Raw genomic sequence first — 18,360 nt, 5'->3', positions numbered from 1 at the left:
GTTTCCATACTGTAGGGAATCTAATCAAAATGCCAGCCATAGCCACACCCTATGGGTAGGTAAGAAAAGAAAACAAATTCCAGAGATTCTCAATCCTCGAACTAGGGAAATTTCTTATCTATTTGAAAAGCAATTTTTAAATGTGCTGGAGCTGGTGGAATAATCATGAAATATCTGTTTCTGCATTGATATTCTGTTCCATTTTCTTGTTCCAAGAGATGTACAGCATTCCATGAGTCAATTCAGCCCATCATGCTCGTACTGGCTGTTTAAAGGGTCTATCCAGTTAAGCCCCAATAGTTAGCTCCGTCACTGCTAGCCTGCAAAGTTTCAAGCATTGAACTGATTTCTTTTCAGAGTTATCATTGAATTTGTAGCCACTAGCTTTCGGTGCATTCCAGATCAAAGCTCACCTTTTTGTTAAAACAAACCTCATGGCTTTGGTTCTTTTTCCAGTAAAACCTGTCATCCCTGGTTCCTGATCCTTATTGCTCTCAGAACTGGGGCTGGTTTGGAGGCTTCGGTTTAACATTCGAAAGCCTGATGCTGATGCACTGAGCAATTAATCTTTGTCTAATTTTCTCTCAGACTGCTGAGCAATTCCTTTGAAGAACTCTTGGCCTTCCAGCGAGCGCTGAAGGACTTTGTTGCCTCAATTGATGCCACCTATGCCAAACAGTTTGAAGATTTTTACGTCGGACTGGAAGGCAGCTTCGGATCTAACCACGTCAGCCCGCGAACCTTGACCTCTCGGTTTCTCAGCAATGTTGTGTGTGTGGAGGGAATTGTGATCAAATGTGAGTGTCTGATTGGGTGAGACTGGGTGCTGCTCTCCATTTGCGTTCTGTTTTGTTAGTGAATGCTGGCAGTTGGTTCACATCGAGTGAGGAAAATGAACATGTAGTAATCAGTTCATAGCTTAATGCTGCATTGTGAGAATGATTCGTTGCTAGTAATGTTAAATTAAAGACAAACTGCTTTTCCAAGTGGTTCCTGTGTTTTTGAAAGATCTCCAAGCACCATTTGAAGAACAAGGAGTCTCCTTGGATTTGCAATCAACCTTCCACTTCAATCAGTGCTGCCAGATACTTGTTGATTGTTGGATGCAGTTTGAGATCTTGCTTGTGTTAGATAGCTGGATAAGTTGTGCTTTAAAGTAACTTGAATATTTTTGCTGGGATGAGGAATAATGAGCTGGGTGGTAAGTGTAGATGCCCTTTTTCCCTCATGTGACATTGTAAACTCTTGTCTCCTGCACACTACATCGAGGTGAACAGTCATTGTCCTTAAACAGAATTTATCACTAATGCTGTCGGTTCTCATTGCAGGTTCACTAGTGCGTCCCAAAGTGGTCCGTAGTGTCCATTACTGTCCAGCTACAAAAAAAACCATTGAACGCAAGTACACGGATATGACATCGCTTGAAGCCTTCCCCTCCAGCGCTATTTACCCAACAAAGGTGAGGTTGCTGCAGCACAGTGTGAAGGGGCTGGTCTGGTTTCAGGGTTTGATAACATACACTCTTGGACCCCTGGAAATCAGTCACTTTCAGTTTTCTCAGGCTGGAGGTTCTGAGCTGTGCAGTGAGGGTGGGACAATCTTACTGGCTGTGGGGTAGCCAAGAGTGAACCTGTCATTTAGACTGAAGAGCAACTTATGATACTGTTGGCATGAATATTTGTAAAGTTCTTAAAACAAAACCAACAAATGAATCTTTCCCAGTTTAATCACAAAGCTACAAGATTATAAAGGGAGTGGAGATGGTGCATAGAGATAATGCCACTGGATTAATAATTCTGAGACCTGGGATGATGTTCTGCCACTGTGAGGATGAATCCCACTATAGCAGCTGCTGAAGTTTGAAATCAATATAATCAGAATTAAAAACTAGCTTAAGGATAACCATGTAACCATTGATGAATATTCAACTAGTGCAGCTAATTTGGCTAATGTAATTTTAGAGAAAGATATCTCGTCCTTACCTGGTCTGACCTACATGTGCCTCTAGATTCTCAGCAATATGGTTAATTCCCAACCGTTCTCTGAAATAGAAGAGTAAAACATTTTACTTATGTCAAAGCCTCTGCAAAGGAATGAAATTGGACAAGCTCCCTTGCAATGACTGTGACATTGGAATCGACAGTAGTAACCCGAACAAAGGTCTCCTTGCCAACGCCTTTTACAAAATTAGGAGAGCTATGTCATGCTTATTGAGAAACTGCTTGATAAGGTCTTACTCCTGAAGCCGTTACGTCTCAATTTCCCAGATACGGCCATATATGTTAAATTGGTCCACAGTCAGGAGATCGGATATGGAGATGCCGGTGTTGGACTGGGGTGTACAAAGTTAAAAATCACATAACACCAGGTTATAGTCTAATAGGTTTAATTGGAAGGACACTAGCTTTTGGAGCGACGCTCCTTCATCAGGTGATTGTGGAGGGCTCGATCGTAACACAGAATTTATAGCAAAAATTTGCAGTGTGATGTAACTGAAATTATACATTGAAAAATTGATTGTCTGTTAAGCCTTTCATCTGTTAGAATACAGTGATAGTTTCACTTCTTTCATGTGTAAATCACAAAACCTTTTTTTTTAAAGTTGCATTCTCGAGTTAGCTGTTAACAATGGTGATAGCTAGACAATATGTTGAAGGTGTTGGACCCCTGTGTTCTCTGTCTATGACCTGATGTTTAGATTGATTCTAATCTAAAAAGTGAGATAAGAGTTCTACATGAATGCATGCAGTTTTTGAGCAAAGTGCAAGGTAACTCTGCAAGTACAAATTCACCCCACAAAATATATGTGTGCATGTGGGTCTTTGTCTGTCTGTGTGTGTGTGTGTCTGTCAGGGGTGGGGGTTGTGTGTGTGTGTGTGTAGTAAGTGCAGAGTGTCTTAAGTCAGTGAGGGGGTGCATGTATGGGAGTGTGTGTGTGTCTGTAAGGGTGGGTGTCTGTGTGTACCTGTGTCCGTGTGTGTGTGTGTGTAGTGCAATGGTGATCACCTGTAATGTGACATGGAGATCAGATGCAGTTGTCCTCCCAGTATGTTCGCCACAACTTGAATGGTGTACCTGAGGGTGGCAAAGACACAAGAATGTACTTCATGTGGTGACATCAGTGTCCATCAGCAAGAATGGCTTGACAGCAGCACCACTGACCCATTCTGTCTGAGTCATAAAAGGCCTAGCTGCTGAGCTGAGTAGGTGGAAGGTGATAAGAGAAAAAATTACGTGACCTTAGAATCACAGAAACTCTATAACATGGAAGCAAGTCATTTGGCCTATCAAGTCCACACTAACACTCCAGAGGGCATCCCACCCAACCCACCCTCCTACCCTACCCCTGTAACCCTGCATTCACCAGGGCTAATCCATCTAAACTGCAAATCCTTGGACTGAGAGAAGAAACCAGAGCACCTGGAGGAAACCCATACAGGCGTAGGGAGAGCATTCAAACTTCACAGAAACAGTCGCCCAACAGTGGAATTGAACCTAGGTCGCTGGTGCTGTGAGACAGCAGTGCTAACCACTAAGACATCGTATTTCCCTCAATTGGCTTCACCAATCACAGAGGCATTTGCCTGTGACTATCAGTACGATTGAAACCACCTTCACATTGAGAATTCTCCTCCATCATGTCATGTCATGTATTTTGATCTGAGGCATTGAGAGCCGTCAGCAGCAGCCAATTCTACTCCAACCCAATCTGCAGCCTCATGGCCTGGCATATCCCCGGCTCTACAATTAACATTAAGCCAGGGGATCAACCCTGGTTCAGTGGAGAGCGTTGGTGTTCGCTTTGGGCTGCGGTGAAGTCTGGAAATGCTGCCTAAAGTTAGTGGTATTTGTTTTAAAAGAATCTGAGCAGGAAGCTAACTAACCATCTCTGCTTGAGCGTTGTGTAAGCCTCTGTGTATTCATGTCCTATAGGATGAAGAGAACAATCCCTTGGAAACAGAATTTGGACTGTCCTCTTACAAAGACCATCAAACGATAACCATTCAGGAGATGCCAGAGAAGGCTCCTGCTGGCCAGCTGCCCCGCTCAGTCGATGTTATTCTGGACAATGACCTGGTGGATGTGGTGAAGCCAGGGGACCGAGTTCAGGTCATAGGCACCTACCGCTGTCTGCCGGGAAAAAAGAACGGCTACACCTCAGGAACCTTCAGGTACGTTTGGTGAGGCAAGGTGCACGTAGCATTAATCACTGACAGTGGGAGCACAGACCATACTAACACACACGTTTGGAGCAGGCCCCTCTGGTGCCAGTCAGTAGGATCGCGATTGATCTGATGGTGGCATTAACTCCACATTTCTGATCATTCTTGATAACCTTGTTAGTTCAATTATCTGTCTCATCTCTGTGTTAATTGGACAAGCCTTATTTTTAAGTCCTCTGTTCTAGTCTCTTTCATAAACATCTCTTCAGCATCCGCCTGTCAAGTCCCCTTGGAATGTTCAATAAGATCATTCTTTAACTTCAATGGATATAGTCTCAATCTTTCTTCTCAAGATATCATCTTCATTTTAAGATGTCTTCTCCATCTCAGGTATCAGTTTTATGAACCTTCTTTGAGATGCTTCTAATGCATTTACATCCACTAGTTTAGAAGACCAACGCTGTATACAGAACTCTAGTTATGGTCTCCCCAATGAGCATTAAGGCTACTGTAAATCCTTTCAACATGATTATTCTCATTTGCTTGAAAGGAACAGTATTCCATTTGTCTTTCTAATCACCAGCTGTACCTGGAGACTAACTTAAGGGCTCGTGTACAAGAACACTCAGACTCGCCTGTACCTCAGAGTTCTATAGTGCCTTCCTGTCAAAGTGGATCAGTCCACATTTATCTATGCTACATCAATTCTTTTGGCCATTCACTTAAGGAGTCTGCAAATGATATAGTCAGCTTATGTCCTGTCTACAACTTCCTATCCCCTCTACCTTTGTGTCATCGGCAGATTTAGCAACTGTGGTTCCTTTATTGAGAAAATTGTAAGTATTTGAACAATCCATTACTTTTGGCATTGCAACTTGAGAATTGCTCATTTCTGCCTCTTTTGTTTCTGTTTGTTATCCAAATAATCCTCTGTTCATGCTGATTTGTCACCTGCACCTTGAGTAATCATTGGGGCACTTTGTCAGATACTGACTGGACATCATAAGTATAGCACGTTCACAGGTTTCCCTTTTCTCTGCATTGTTTATTACTTCCTTAAAGAGCTGTAATAAATCAGTCAAAACATGATTTCCCTTTTACAAAGCCAGTTTCCCTGCTGCAATTTTGTTAACTATAGATTCTTGCTCTATGGTCAATGTTAAGCATACCGACCTGTAATTTCCTCTTTTCCATCTCCTCTAGAATAGAAGATTCAAAATTGAATTTTCCCATCTGATAGGACCCTTCCAAAATCTAGAGAATTTTGGAAAATTGAAGCATCTACTATTTCAAGAACCTCCTTTTTCTTTTAAGGGACTGTGAAGAAGTCTGTTAGGATCTAGGGACTTGACAGATTTTAGTTCTGACATTCTTTCAATATTCTTACCCTGGTGATTAATTATTTTACGTTCCTCCTTCCCTTTCACCTCCTGATTCTCAATTATTTAGAACATTGCAGGCCCTTCAGCCCTTGTTGTGCCGACCTGTGAAATTATTCTGATGCTCATCTAACCTACATGGTTCCATTATTATTCCATTCCCAATGTCCATTTAAATGCCTTTAACGTCGGCGAGTCTACTACTGTTGCAGGCAGGCCGTTCCACACCCCTACTTCTCTCTGAGTAAAGAAACAACCCCTGATATCTGTCCTAAATCTGTCTCTCTTCAATTCAAAGCTATGTCCCCTCATGTTAGCCATCACCATCCAAGGAAAAATTCTCTAAATGTCCACCCTATCTAACCCTCTAATTGTCTTATACATCTCGATTAAGTCACCTCTCAACCTTCTTCTTTCCAACGAAAACAGCCTCAGTTCCCACAGCCTTTCTTCATAAGACCTTCCTCCCATTCCAGGCAACACCCTAGTAAACCACCTCTGAACCCTTTCCAAAGCTTCCATATCCTTCCTATATGTTATGTATCTTTTGCTGACTGTCCAAATGAGCATCATCATCTGTTGACATTTTTTCACCATTTCCCCAAAACCCAGTACATCATTTCTTTTTAAAACGCTCATTCCCTCTTGAATGCTCTGATTGAACGTGACTCCACCTCACTTGTGCTGTGATTTCCAGCCACTCAGAAAATGCTTTTGCTCATCACTTTGCTCCTTTTTCTAACTACTTAGCTCTTTGCTATACATCTTTTTCTGTGTCCCAGAGTTAATGTTAACATCAGAGATTGTGGAATTCCAGACTATCAACCTAATTCAGAGTTTCTAATGTGTCAATCACCATCGCCTCTGTGAGATAACAGGGAGATTATTCACTTGTTTCAGCTCCTAAATGGTTCATTGATTGATTGGAGAGCCATAGGGATAAAGAAATGTGATGACTTCCACCCCATGGGATTGTCTGGCCAAGTCGCAACTAGTGCTGTGAATAATGGGAAAGAAGGAGGGCAGCAATTAAACCTGAATACACATTTTCAAAGAGCTGGAAACTGTGTAACGAAGCTGTTTTCTGTAGGACCATCCTGATCGCATGTAACGTTAAGATGATGAGCAAGGAGGTTTCGCCAATGTTTTCTGCGGATGATGTGGCCAAAATCAAGAAATTTAGTAAATCTCGGTCCAAGGTAGGAGTTGGTGAATTTATCACTTTACCTGTATTAAGTAGCACCATAAAATAGACATTCTCTCTCTAATAAAGTGAACCTTCAATAAAGTTAATGCTTTTTGAATATTGAGCTTGTCATCCTTTATGGTTGAAAATTTTGCTTTAGAGACGTAAATCTCAACTTCTGTTCAAACATTTCTAAGGAAATATTAAGTATGTCCTTTTCTTTCCTTGAGTCAAACTAGTTGAGTATTTTGATGGGTGACTATGGGGTTAGTTATATTCCATTGGTTTACAGCATTTCCTTAATCATTTACTCCCACTGGCAATGATTTTGTTGACTCACATTGCACTCGTGTGCTCTGTTACTAGGACATCTTTGAGCAGCTCGCTAGGTCCCTGGCCCCCAGTATTCATGGGCATGAGTACATCAAGAAGGCGATTCTCTGCTTGTTGCTGGGTGGATCAGAGAAAGTCCTCGAGAATGGGAGCAGGATTCGTGGTGACATCAATGTCCTGTTAATAGGTAATGGGGGACAGAATGTGTTGCTGAGCGCTGGGTAAAGTTCTATTCTTCAATCTGTATGCTGTGGATGGGTTCCTGATGAAAACATTCATGGCTAAATCTGAATATCCTCCTGGACAGTACAGGTCAACAGTCTGATGGAATACTCTGTCCACTTTCCTCAATGACTGCAGCTCCAACACCATACTGGAGGAAGCAGTGCTGTAGTGGTAATGTCACAGCCTTTGTCTAAATATGAACAAGAGAGCTGAACTCCCAAGGTGAGGGGAGATGGTTGCCCTTCGCATCAAGGTAGCAATTGATTATGGTGTCAAGGATATTTTGGAACAATTGGAATCAGTGAGAATGATGAGGAAAACTGCCGGCTGGAGTTGTATCTGACATAAACGATGATGGTTGTGGTTGTTGTAGGTCAGTCACCTCATTTCCGGGGCATGAATGTCATGAGGAGGCAGTAGAAATGTGGCTGGGTTAGTAATCCAAAAACTGAGGCTAATTCTCTAAAGGCATCAGTTCAAATCCTGCCTTGGCGCATGTTGAACGTTTAGTTCCATCAGAATCTTGAATAAAGAGCTGGGTTAATGGCAATCATGGCACTATTGATTATCAAAAAGCATCTAGGATAAGGTGGCCTGCTTGCTTGATACCTCATTCAACATCTTTAACATTTACTTCCCTTAACAACAGTGTGCACTATCTTTCGGATGCACTGTGACAATTCACAAAGGCTCCTCAGGCAGCACCTTTCAAGTCCATGACCACTTTCATCTCGAAGGACATGGGCAGCAGATCCGTGGGAACACCACCCCCTGCAAGTTCCCCTCCAAGCCATTCGCCATCCTGACTTGGAAGTATATTGCTGTTCCTTCAATGCCGCTGGGTCAAAACCCTAAGGGCATTGTGCGTCTAACTACAGGAATGACAGCAGCAGTTCAGTAAGGCAGCTCATCGCCACCTTCCCGAAGGTAGCAAGGGGCTGGCTTTGCCCTTAGTGTGTGCTTTCCGGAATTGAGTGAAAGAAGCAGCCCACTTACTATGCTTTTTTTTTCCCCAATCACCAGGTGATCCATCAGTGGCTAAATCCCAGCTCCTGCGTTACGTACTCTTCAGTGCTCCACGTGCTATCCCAACCACTGGCCGAGGCTCCACTGGTGTGGGTTTGACTGCCGCAGTCACCACTGACCAAGAAACTGGTAAGAGTTGTTGATCAGCCTGTGGTGCTGACCTTGGAGGCAATCGTGAGGGAGGGATTGTTGAATTTACCAGTTTATAAAATGGGCTGAAGCCAGTCACGTGGAGGGAGCATGGTTGAGATGAGGAAATGTTTTTTTTCTCACAGTTAAGTGTCTTTGAAATTCCCTTTCTCAAAAGACCTTGGGTGCAGAATCTTTAAATATTTCTATGGACGAGGGAGGTAGATTCTTGATTACCCAGGGGTCAAAGGCATATCAGGGATATGCAGGAATGTAGAGGTCAAAGGCACATCAGCCGCGACCTTATTGAATGATGGAACAGCTTGAAGGACTGAGTGACCTACTGATGTTACTTGCTCATGATCCCGCACTAGAGCAAGTGTAAAATGTCATGAGGTATTGTTGTAATGGCGCCACGGCTTCCTCTTGACAAAGAAATATGTTTATATTTTTCAAGACCAATTCTCAATGCAGGGGCCCTAATTTATGAATGCTCGCGTTTACAAATGCAGTCCCATATGCGCTTTCAATTTATTCTTTAAAAATCCAGAATTTATGAACAGCAGCTTTACATTATCCTGCATGTGCTCTGATTTGTGCACAAATCAACTTGTGAATGGACTCCAGAACAGAACCCATTTGCAACTTGGGGACCGTCTGTGTTTGTAAAGATTTTACATTTCTCCCACAGGACATCATATTTAAGATTGGAGTCTGGTTTTGGTCTGATGTCTGGTAAATAGTGAGAGTATTGAGCTAGGGCTTTAGATATTCATAGGCATGCTCCATAATACTGCTTGCAGTACTTGTTGCTGCCACACGGAGGGGTAATGGGCTAATATATCTCAGCACCTTGTATTCACTATTCCAAACATGTTGCTTTTTAAAGTTATTTTCTCATCAGTCTGTTATAGAGTCAAGACTCATACAGCAAGAAAACAGACCTTTTGGTCCAACCAGTCCAAGCCAAACAGAATCCCAAACTAAACTGGTTGGTTCTGCCTGCTAGTGGCCCACATGCCTCCAAACCTTTCCTATTCATGTATCAATTAAAATGTTGTTCAACCACCACTTGCTCAGGAAGTTCATTCCACACACAAACCACCCTCTAGGAGAAAGATTTGCCCCTGTTTAGAGATGTTACCTCAAATCTCTGGCAAGTGTGACTTGAACTCTGGCCTTGTGGTCCAGAGAAAGGAACAGTGCCACTGCATTACAAGAGCCCTTCTGTGTTGATTTAACCTGTACACCTCTGGGACAAGTCTATGTCCCAATGTAGACTAGCAATGCATGTTGTTTTCATCTTGTCTAAGAGTGGTTCTGGATGCAATTGCTTTCCATTTGGATTTCTGTGACGTAGGAATTGGAGAAGTCACGTGCCATAGAGAAACAGTGGTCAGCTGTGTGTCTTTCCCTTGACTCATACAGTTGGGTCTGTGGTGATGGGTGCTTCCGTCCAGTACTGAAACAGTGCTCTGTGGGGAAGTGGTGGATCAGTCTTAACTGGCTTCTGATTCGATAAGAACTCCACAGAATATTTAGCAAAAATAAGGAAACCACTGCATGCACTGGATTAATCAGTTGTACTGCCAAAGCTGAAGTCTTCTCCCAATATGACCCCATCAAGGTGCATTACTGCCGAGATGTGAAGGTTTTCACTGGTGACTGCTGGTAATCGTTGTCTGTCTGCTCAACAATGAGAGTTATGGAGCAACAGAGTCCCGTAATGTTGTGTCTCACTGATGCAAAAGTGCAGTTTAAAGGCAGGTTTCTGATTTGTCCTTTTTCTCTGTCAGGAGAGCGGCGGCTGGAGGCTGGAGCGATGGTTTTGGCAGACCGAGGGGTGGTCTGTATAGACGAGTTTGACAAGATGTCTGATTTGGACCGTACGGCCATCCATGAAGTGATGGAGCAGGGCCGTGTGACCATTGCGAAAGCAGGCATTCATGCCAGGCTGAATGCCAGGTGCAGTGTGCTGGCTGCAGCTAATCCTGTTTATGGAAAGGTAAGAATGACAATGCAAGAGGATCCCTACAAATTAGGATTGGGTTCATCTGGAGTGTTGTCTAAACATCAAGTTCTGTCGGTCACTGTGCCCAATCTAATCTGTCTCTGATTTATGTTCTAAATCATGTTTCTGTACTCTGCTTTACCAACATTTCCTTTGAGCTGTGTGGCCCCAGAGCTGCTGAGAGGTTCCACTCCCCCGATTGGCTCATTGCTGTGTGGATATCTGCATCTGGAAATCCCTTCTACACATTGGACCTCTGAAGGCATGCAGTGGAAATTAGGGTTGCAGGAGTGCTGTACTCCCAATGCATCAGACCTCTGAGACAGTGCTTTAACTCTATTCCCAAAGAACCCCATCTGTAACATATGAGTCTAATATAATGTGGATGCTGGAGATCTATAATAAAGCCAGAAACTACTGAGTGGAGGCAGGAGAAAAGTGGGGATGTTACTGGGCTGGTACTCCAGAATCCTGGCTCATGCTCCAAGGGCATGGGTTCACGTCTTATCATGGCAGCTGGTAAATTTTAAAGCTGGAAATTAATGAAAACCAGTCTAATGGCAACCACATCACTATTATCGATCACTGTAAAAACCATCTGGTTTATTAATTCCCTGTAAGGAAGGAAATCTGATGTCTCACCTACATGTGGACTACTAACTGCTCACTGGGCAACTAGGGGTGGTAAAATAATGCTGGCCCAGCCATTGACTCCCACATCCTGGGTGTGAATAAAGGAAGTATTCAGCGAGTCTGGCAGATTTGGTGGAGGGAGAATCTGAGATAACGTTTCAGGTTGATGACCTTTCACCAGAACTGAATGTTCTTTTGTGAACTCCTCTGAGTTATGCTGAGTGAAATGTTTTGTTGTAGTTTGCGGTTTCTAAGCTATCTTTGTTATTGTGTTTTGAAATGGCAGTGCTAAAATCTTCAAATTATAAATCAGTTCCAGAGCCAGCCAACTCAAACTGGATTGCTGCCATTCATTAATTCCACTGTAAAGGGCAGACAGTGGTTGCTTGGGGCAGTAATCCCTTCTGTACCTTCAGCTCTAATAAGAAGTCAATGCAGAGAGCCATACGTTGGCTGAGACTCTTCTGGAATGGGGCTAGTCGGTTCCGCCAAGTCTCTGTCATGTGGTGGATGTCGCAGACATACATTCTTGTTTGTTTCTCTCGGTTGATTTGATGTCTGTTTCTTTGCCTCCCCTTTCCCTGCTAGTACAACCAGTACAAAACTCCGATGGAGAACATTGGCCTCCAGGATTCCCTGCTCTCTCGTTTTGACCTGCTTTTCATTATGCTGGATCAAATGGATCCAGAACAGGACCGAGCAGTTTCTGAGCACGTGCTGCGAATGCACAGGTATCGAGCTACAGGGGAACAGGATGGTGATGGTAAGTTCAGCAAATAGTAATAAGCCATTTAAACAAAAAATACCATTAATGTGACGTGGTGTTTTTGAAAAGAGAGTTAGGGTTGACCCACAGATTTTTTTAATATTAAAATTGACTGTGTAAGATTAAGGGGAACCCACTGGATTTAATATATTTGGATTTTCAGGAGGCATTTAATTAACCGTCAAGCAAAACATTGCAGAATCTAAGGGCTTGGGTAGTTGATGTGCATGACTGAGGAATTGGTTAAAGGCTTAAAGAAAGTTGTCATTTTCAACTTGGCAGCATTTTAATAGTGGGCTATTTGTAATTTATGATTTAATTGAGGGTAATACATGCATGTTTTCCAACAATAGAAAGCTAGGTGGGTAAGGTAAAGTTAAAGTTACCATAGTCTTACCAGAGCAGGGCAGCTGCTTTCATTAGAGACAGAGAGACAGACAGGCAACTGGTTGGGGTTTAAGCTGAGGGCCACCACGCTTCAGTTGAAGGGAGAGTTTGAGAAGGACAGTCCTTCATGGTAACTCGACTGATGCGGGAATTGAAACCATACTGTTGGCATCACTCTGCATTGCAAACCAGCCAACTGCACTAACTCCTCCCAGAGCTAGGTGGGAAAGTGATGTGGAGAAATGAGGAGGAAAGACGGTGGCCGATGGAGTATAATGTGGGGGAATCTGAGACTTTATTTTACTAAGAAGAATAAAAACTATTTTTTAGGTTGCAAAATATTTAATGTTGATGTTGAGAGGGGTTTTATGGACCCTGTACATGAACTACAGTTAATAAGCAGGTACCGCAAGCATTTAGAAAATTAAATTCTATGTCGGCCTTTATTGCTGGCACGTTTTTCAAGGAATGTGGATATCACTGGCAAGAGCAGCATTGGTTACCCATCCTTAATTTCCCTTGAAGCGAGTGTCAACCATATGTGCTCTGGGTTTGGAGTTACATGTGGGCGAGACTGACTAAGGACAGCTGCAATTAGTTCTTACAACAATCACCAATGGGCTTTATGGTCACCATCGCTGAGTCTTGCTTTACATTCCAGATTTATTAATCTCGTTTAAATAAAGGTGTCGAGATGGGATTTAAACTTCTATCCTCCAAAAATTGTCCAGGACCTCTGGATTACAGATCAGTGAAATTGCCACCACATCCCTGTCCCCTGTACTGCAACTTCAAAGAGAGTTTCATTGCTTTTTATTACTTGCCCAGCCATCAGTAGCTGACAGTGGTCATATCATTTTTGTTTGAGAAATGGAATTGGAGGGTTAATGACTTCAATCTCTTAATTCAACACTGCTGATCCCAAATCTGATGTTTGCCATTTTTTTATTTAGCCTTACCTCTGGGCAGTGCAGTTGATATTCTGGCAACAGAGGATCCTGATGCCATTCACGAAGAGGAGCAGGAGCTCCAGATTTATGAAAAACATGACAACCTTTTACATGGAGCCAAGAGACACAGGTAAGTTCCTGTGGAGATTATCAGCAGACAGTGTCATGTAAGCAGCAGTTTAAAAAGCTTCCCAGCTAACAGCCCACACCATCCAATTATAGAAGAGAAGGTGTAAACAGTTCCAGATGTAGAGACTGTTGGCATTTTCTGATCTGCCACAAGATGGCAGAATTGATGTTTACAGTTGATTTGATATGTACTGGAGAGTAATGTAGTGTAACTTAATCAATACATTAACCATTCAGCTCTGTGTGCCTATCCAGTAGACATGGATGGATTAAAACTCTTGGAAATCTGAATTTTGTTGGGAGGATTTACTTGAAACAATAAAATCCTGAGCGGTCTTGTGAAAGGGCTGCTTCCTCTTGGTGGGGAAGCTGGAACTAGAGAGTTACCTGCAAAAGATGAGGTTTTTTTTTAAAGATTGTGTGTGTTTGGAACTCTGTTCCTCAAGGACAGAGTTTTTTGAATTTCCTTACCGTAGGTAGATCCTCGCTAAGTGCAAAATGAAAGGTCAAGTGAAGCGAGTAATCAGATCATCCATGATCTTGTGTGATGGCAGAAACTGGAGGGGCCAGATGGTCTACTCCTGCTCCTCATTCATATGTTCTCGTGAACACTGATCTAAGGAAGCCTTTTTTTTCCAACAAGGAACTAGTGAAAGCAGACTCGATGGGCTGAGTGGCCTACTTCCACATTTTTATGATCTAAAATTTAATTTTGGGGACTGCAGCGGAGGGAGAATGCTGTTTGTAATGACAGGTTTCTGAACCAACAAGAAGATTTTGTGAAATTTGAAGAAGTATGGAAGTTATCAAAGTGTTCGACTATCAACTTGTATCTGAAGGGATTTCAGGATTCACCAGAATTAATTCTGGTCTTTTCACATGGTAAGACTGTCCTTGGAATAGCGAGAGCGATTTAGCCAAGCGACGTTTTGAAGATTTTAAGCTGTTAAGGCACTGCAGAGGTTCTTGCATTGAGATGTCATTGAACTGAGTTTTATTTGGTACATTCGAGAGGACATTTGATCAGAGACTGCAAATTATTCCTTACCCAAATGTAAGCAATTGATGATGTTTCGAATAACACGTCAATAAAAGGAGCTGGGGTAATACTGTGTAGGGAAAATGGAATTCAGAGCTGTAATGATGAGTGGAGAGGTGATTGCCTTTCCTTTCTCAAGAATATGGAGTTCAATGGGTCTTTGCTGCTTTGGTTCATTTCCAAATAGGCACAGGACAAGATTTGTGCAAATTCATCCTTGCAATATAATTGAATTGATGGGATTTCCACCATGCAGGTTGTGTACAGTCTGAAAATCATGGACTTGGTGGTTTGAGTGGCCTGCAGCTCTTTCATGGTTGTGATGTATTTTGTCGCATTAGTTTGGAAATTGAAACAATCATCTGGAATCTCTGGTATTATGAGACACCAGTGCTAACCACTTATGGTAATGACCGAACTTGTTAAATCTATTTACCGAGAAGTGAATTTCTAGAATTGTACACACTGGTTTCTGTGTTTATTGAGGAAAATGCATGAGCTCACAAATGTTCCTATTTCATCATGTTGTGTAATCACAAAATGTACGGTTCAGCCTGAACTTACGTGAGTTCTGAGAATATCCTGTTGTGCCTCTATTAATGAAAAGTGATTCTCTCTAATGAAACCACATAAAAGACCTCTGTAGTTCTGATCCACCACAACTTTTGAGAAAACTCTTTCGCATGGGCTCTCTGGCTAATAGTGAGGTGAAGTGATTTGTACACTCCCTGCCTTCAGATACTGTATTTAAAGAGCACAGAACTGGCTTAGCTTATAATGACAAGGAGTTACAATTGACCCTGTATATTGAAAAGTACTAATTAAGGACTTTGTGGACATGAAGTTTATGTAGTTGCAAGGTGCTGGGTAAAGAGTAGTACAGTAAAGGCAGCTGTGGTGTCAAACACATCTGAGAATAGATTCCTGTATCAGACCCACTTCTTGGGTTTTCTTACCCTCACCCAGCCTTTTCTTGCTGGGAAATTGGCATTGTATTGTGAATTATAGGGCAGCTTCACAGCTTGTGTTTCCTAAAATGCGCTGAAGAACTTGGTGGAGGTAAAATCAAACAAACAGTAGCAATGTCAATGAGAGAGATTGGGCTCACGAATTGTTTAAAGAGGCTGGGATTGAAAAAATGGTGTGCAAGGAATACCGAAAGAAGATTCCAGTTGAGACATGACCACAAATAATGGAATGAAGGATCAAATAGCCAGGGTCTGTGTAAATTCAGTGAATCTGGGAGGGCTAACGCCCTAGCATGAGAATATTGCATTTGAGAAATTGGGGAGGCTGGAGATTACACGAGTTAGCGACCAATAAAATGATTGCTCAGGTGGTGCTGTACGATACCATCAGAACAATGGCATTCTGGATGGGTAGAATATAGAATAGGTGGCCAAGACAGTGGTGGGATATTCTTGTTTGGGAATGATAGTGTCACAGTGAAAGAGTTTGGCAGTAGAAAGTCTTGAAGTAAGATTGAGTGAGTATTATAGAATGGTGATTGGTTTTGCCCTCGGTGTGACCTCATGTGTAAGCCCAAGGATGGGAAACTTTCTCTTCTCAGAAGTAGGAGTTGCAAGTAGAAACTGGGACCCAAGGTAATGGAATCGTGGAAGATTTTGTTTTACTCATCATGCGCTCTGACTGCTTTCTTGAGCCCCTGATGTAGGTCAGCTTTTATACTTGCTGAAATGTCTGTTCATTACCGCAGACGACACAATTTTTCTTGTGGAAAGACTGGTTACAGGCTACACAGTAGTCTGTATGATGCCCTAGCTTCTTGTGAAACCAGATTTCTATCTGTGGTGCTTTAGTGCAGAAAAGGAGTTGACTATTCAATGAACCAATGAAGAGATTCAAACATTTCTGTCTTTGACCCAAATAGGATGAGTTAATCACTGTCATGGGGTGAGACACAAACTGGCTGGATACCTGCACTTCAACTGAAGCTAAAGTAGAATAATATTGAGGGGGCGTCACAACAGGGTTCCAGCAGATCCTATTGAGTCCCTATCCAGTGAAATATCTGCAGTTTCACTGGAAAGTTACAATTTTCCCCTTTTTAAAACTCCTGTATCCAGCACCAAGTGGACAGTGCAGGACCAGAGTCCCATGTCTTTAAATATAGTTTTGCTTTAAATACAGTACAAGTTCTTTCCCATCAATAAAGCGACACGGACGAGACATCTGTAGCAACACAAGAATGAGTTGGCGTTGACCTAGAACTCTGTCAAGAGCAAATCTGAAGCCCTCTAATCTCTCGGGAAGGGAACTTCCATTCCATTTGAATTGAGTTCCCACTGTGTGACAGGGCAGTGTTAATGAAACGCATCACTTCAGGTGAGCCCTGACTTGACTGTAATGAAAGTCCACAATAATAGAAAATTAAAGGACGGCAACAGCAGTCAGCACATCGGGTGTCTGTGAGGATCTACTTAGCTGCAACTGATTTGCCTTTTATGGGAAATTTATTTTAATTCTTTCAGTGATGGGTTGTGATGAAACCACATGATGTGCAGAAATGTTTATGATAATGCCTATGATAAATTTGGGTCTTTGTTGTTTTCAGACCAGCCAAAGGCAGTGATGTTCCATTTTAAGCCTTAGAACATAGAACATAGAACAATACAGCACAGAACAGGCCCTTCGGCCCACGATGTTGTGCCGAACTTCTAACCTAGATTAAGTACCCATCCATGTACCTATCCAAATGCCGCTTAAAGGTCGCCAATGATTCCGACTCTACCACTCCCACGGGCAGCGCATTCCATGCCCCCACCACTCTCTGGGTAAAGAACCCACCCCTGACATCTCCCCTATACCTTCCACCCTTCACCTTAAATTTATGTCCCCTTGTAACACTCTGTTGTACCCGGGGAAAACCATGAAGATATCACAGAGCAATCCTTAATCACCTACAGTGAAAATAATTTCTCAAGTATCTCTATTCCCAATAAGTCAGAAATTCATGGATTCTAATTTTACTTGAACACGGAACACGTATTGACATTTCCTGGGTAGTGCTGAGAGAGGTGGGGTAAGAAGTCCCAGTATTGATGATGACCTGGTCAATTTTCACCCCTGACCAATGTCTGTAATAAGAACTAAACTCTGCATTTGTCTCATTGCAATTCACGGGACCTTTCTGTGCACAGATTGGCTGCTTCATTTGTCCTGAAAGGAATGCTTGCACTTTAAAAGATAACATATGAGGAGAACATTGGAATTACAGCACTTAAAGATTCATGAAACGGTCTGTTGTGTTGAGTTCACGATGGTTTAGATAATAGCTTGAAGAGTAGGGGGTGTGGGATCATACTCCATAGTTCTCGTGAAGAATTCGATCAGTGTAATTGTTGATGGTCTGAGCGTGGTGTTTCTGTGCTCTCGCATTGAGTGATTCAGGATGCCTTAGGCCTTAGTGGTTTGTGATCATGTGATGGAGCAAGCCTGCAGCAACTGTGATGCAACTGAGACATTTCCTGGAACTGGGTAACGTAACTGAGGTCTTTCAGTAGTATTACAAATTCTGAAATGTCTCGTAGATATTGTCATGTAATAGAGGGTCTTGGGAACAGTGTTCATGGAATACCTACAGTGTGGAAAGAGGCCATTCGGCCCATTGAGTTTGCACCTGACCATCCAAAGGGCATCTCTCTCACTTCTGTGCTCTTTTGTAACTGTGCATTTACCAAGGCCAATCGACCTAACTTATACATCTTTAGACTGTGGGAGGAAATGGGAGCTCCCAGCAGAAACACACACAAACATGGGGAGCATGTATCACGGACAGTTACCCAAGGCTGAAATCTCTGGTGTTATGAGAGTACAGTGCTAACCACTGAGATATTATCGGTGTGCTGTTTTATTAGATAACTGTTCATTTTGAATACACTGTATAGATTAATGGAGAACTTCAAACCAGAGTCTATGGGAAAACATCACACACAGCCGAAATACTTAGCTACAGAAGCAGTCATCCTAACACCCACAAACAG

The 18,360-nt window shown here is 42.5% G+C and overlaps 1 protein-coding gene across 1 annotated transcript in view; it reads left to right on the top strand.

Annotated features, from left to right (window-relative positions):
- The first annotated feature begins 349 nt into the window (after positions 1-349).
- Positions 350-18,360, top strand: part of LOC122552546 (zygotic DNA replication licensing factor mcm3) — a 36,359-nt gene continuing 18,348 nt past the window's right edge. Inside the window, exons 1-9 of the mRNA XM_087991030.1 lie at positions 350-797; positions 1,329-1,459; positions 3,934-4,172; positions 6,633-6,741; positions 7,095-7,248; positions 8,310-8,441; positions 10,238-10,446; positions 11,674-11,848; positions 13,192-13,318. Of these exons, the coding sequence (XP_087847156.1) occupies positions 1,412-1,459; positions 3,934-4,172; positions 6,633-6,741; positions 7,095-7,248; positions 8,310-8,441; positions 10,238-10,446; positions 11,674-11,848; positions 13,192-13,318 (1,193 nt within the window). The 5' untranslated portion in view covers positions 350-797; positions 1,329-1,411. The remainder of the gene's footprint in view (positions 798-1,328; positions 1,460-3,933; positions 4,173-6,632; positions 6,742-7,094; positions 7,249-8,309; positions 8,442-10,237; positions 10,447-11,673; positions 11,849-13,191; positions 13,319-18,360) is intronic.

This window comes from Chiloscyllium plagiosum, unplaced genomic scaffold, assembly GCF_037043375.1.
Source record: "Chiloscyllium plagiosum isolate Xiang-an unplaced genomic scaffold, Cpla_swu_hap1 HiC_scaffold_10, whole genome shotgun sequence".
NCBI lineage: Eukaryota > Metazoa > Chordata > Chondrichthyes > Orectolobiformes > Hemiscylliidae > Chiloscyllium > Chiloscyllium plagiosum.
Note: the sequence above shows the minus strand (reverse complement) of the source record. Positions and strands in the feature narration are given on the sequence as shown.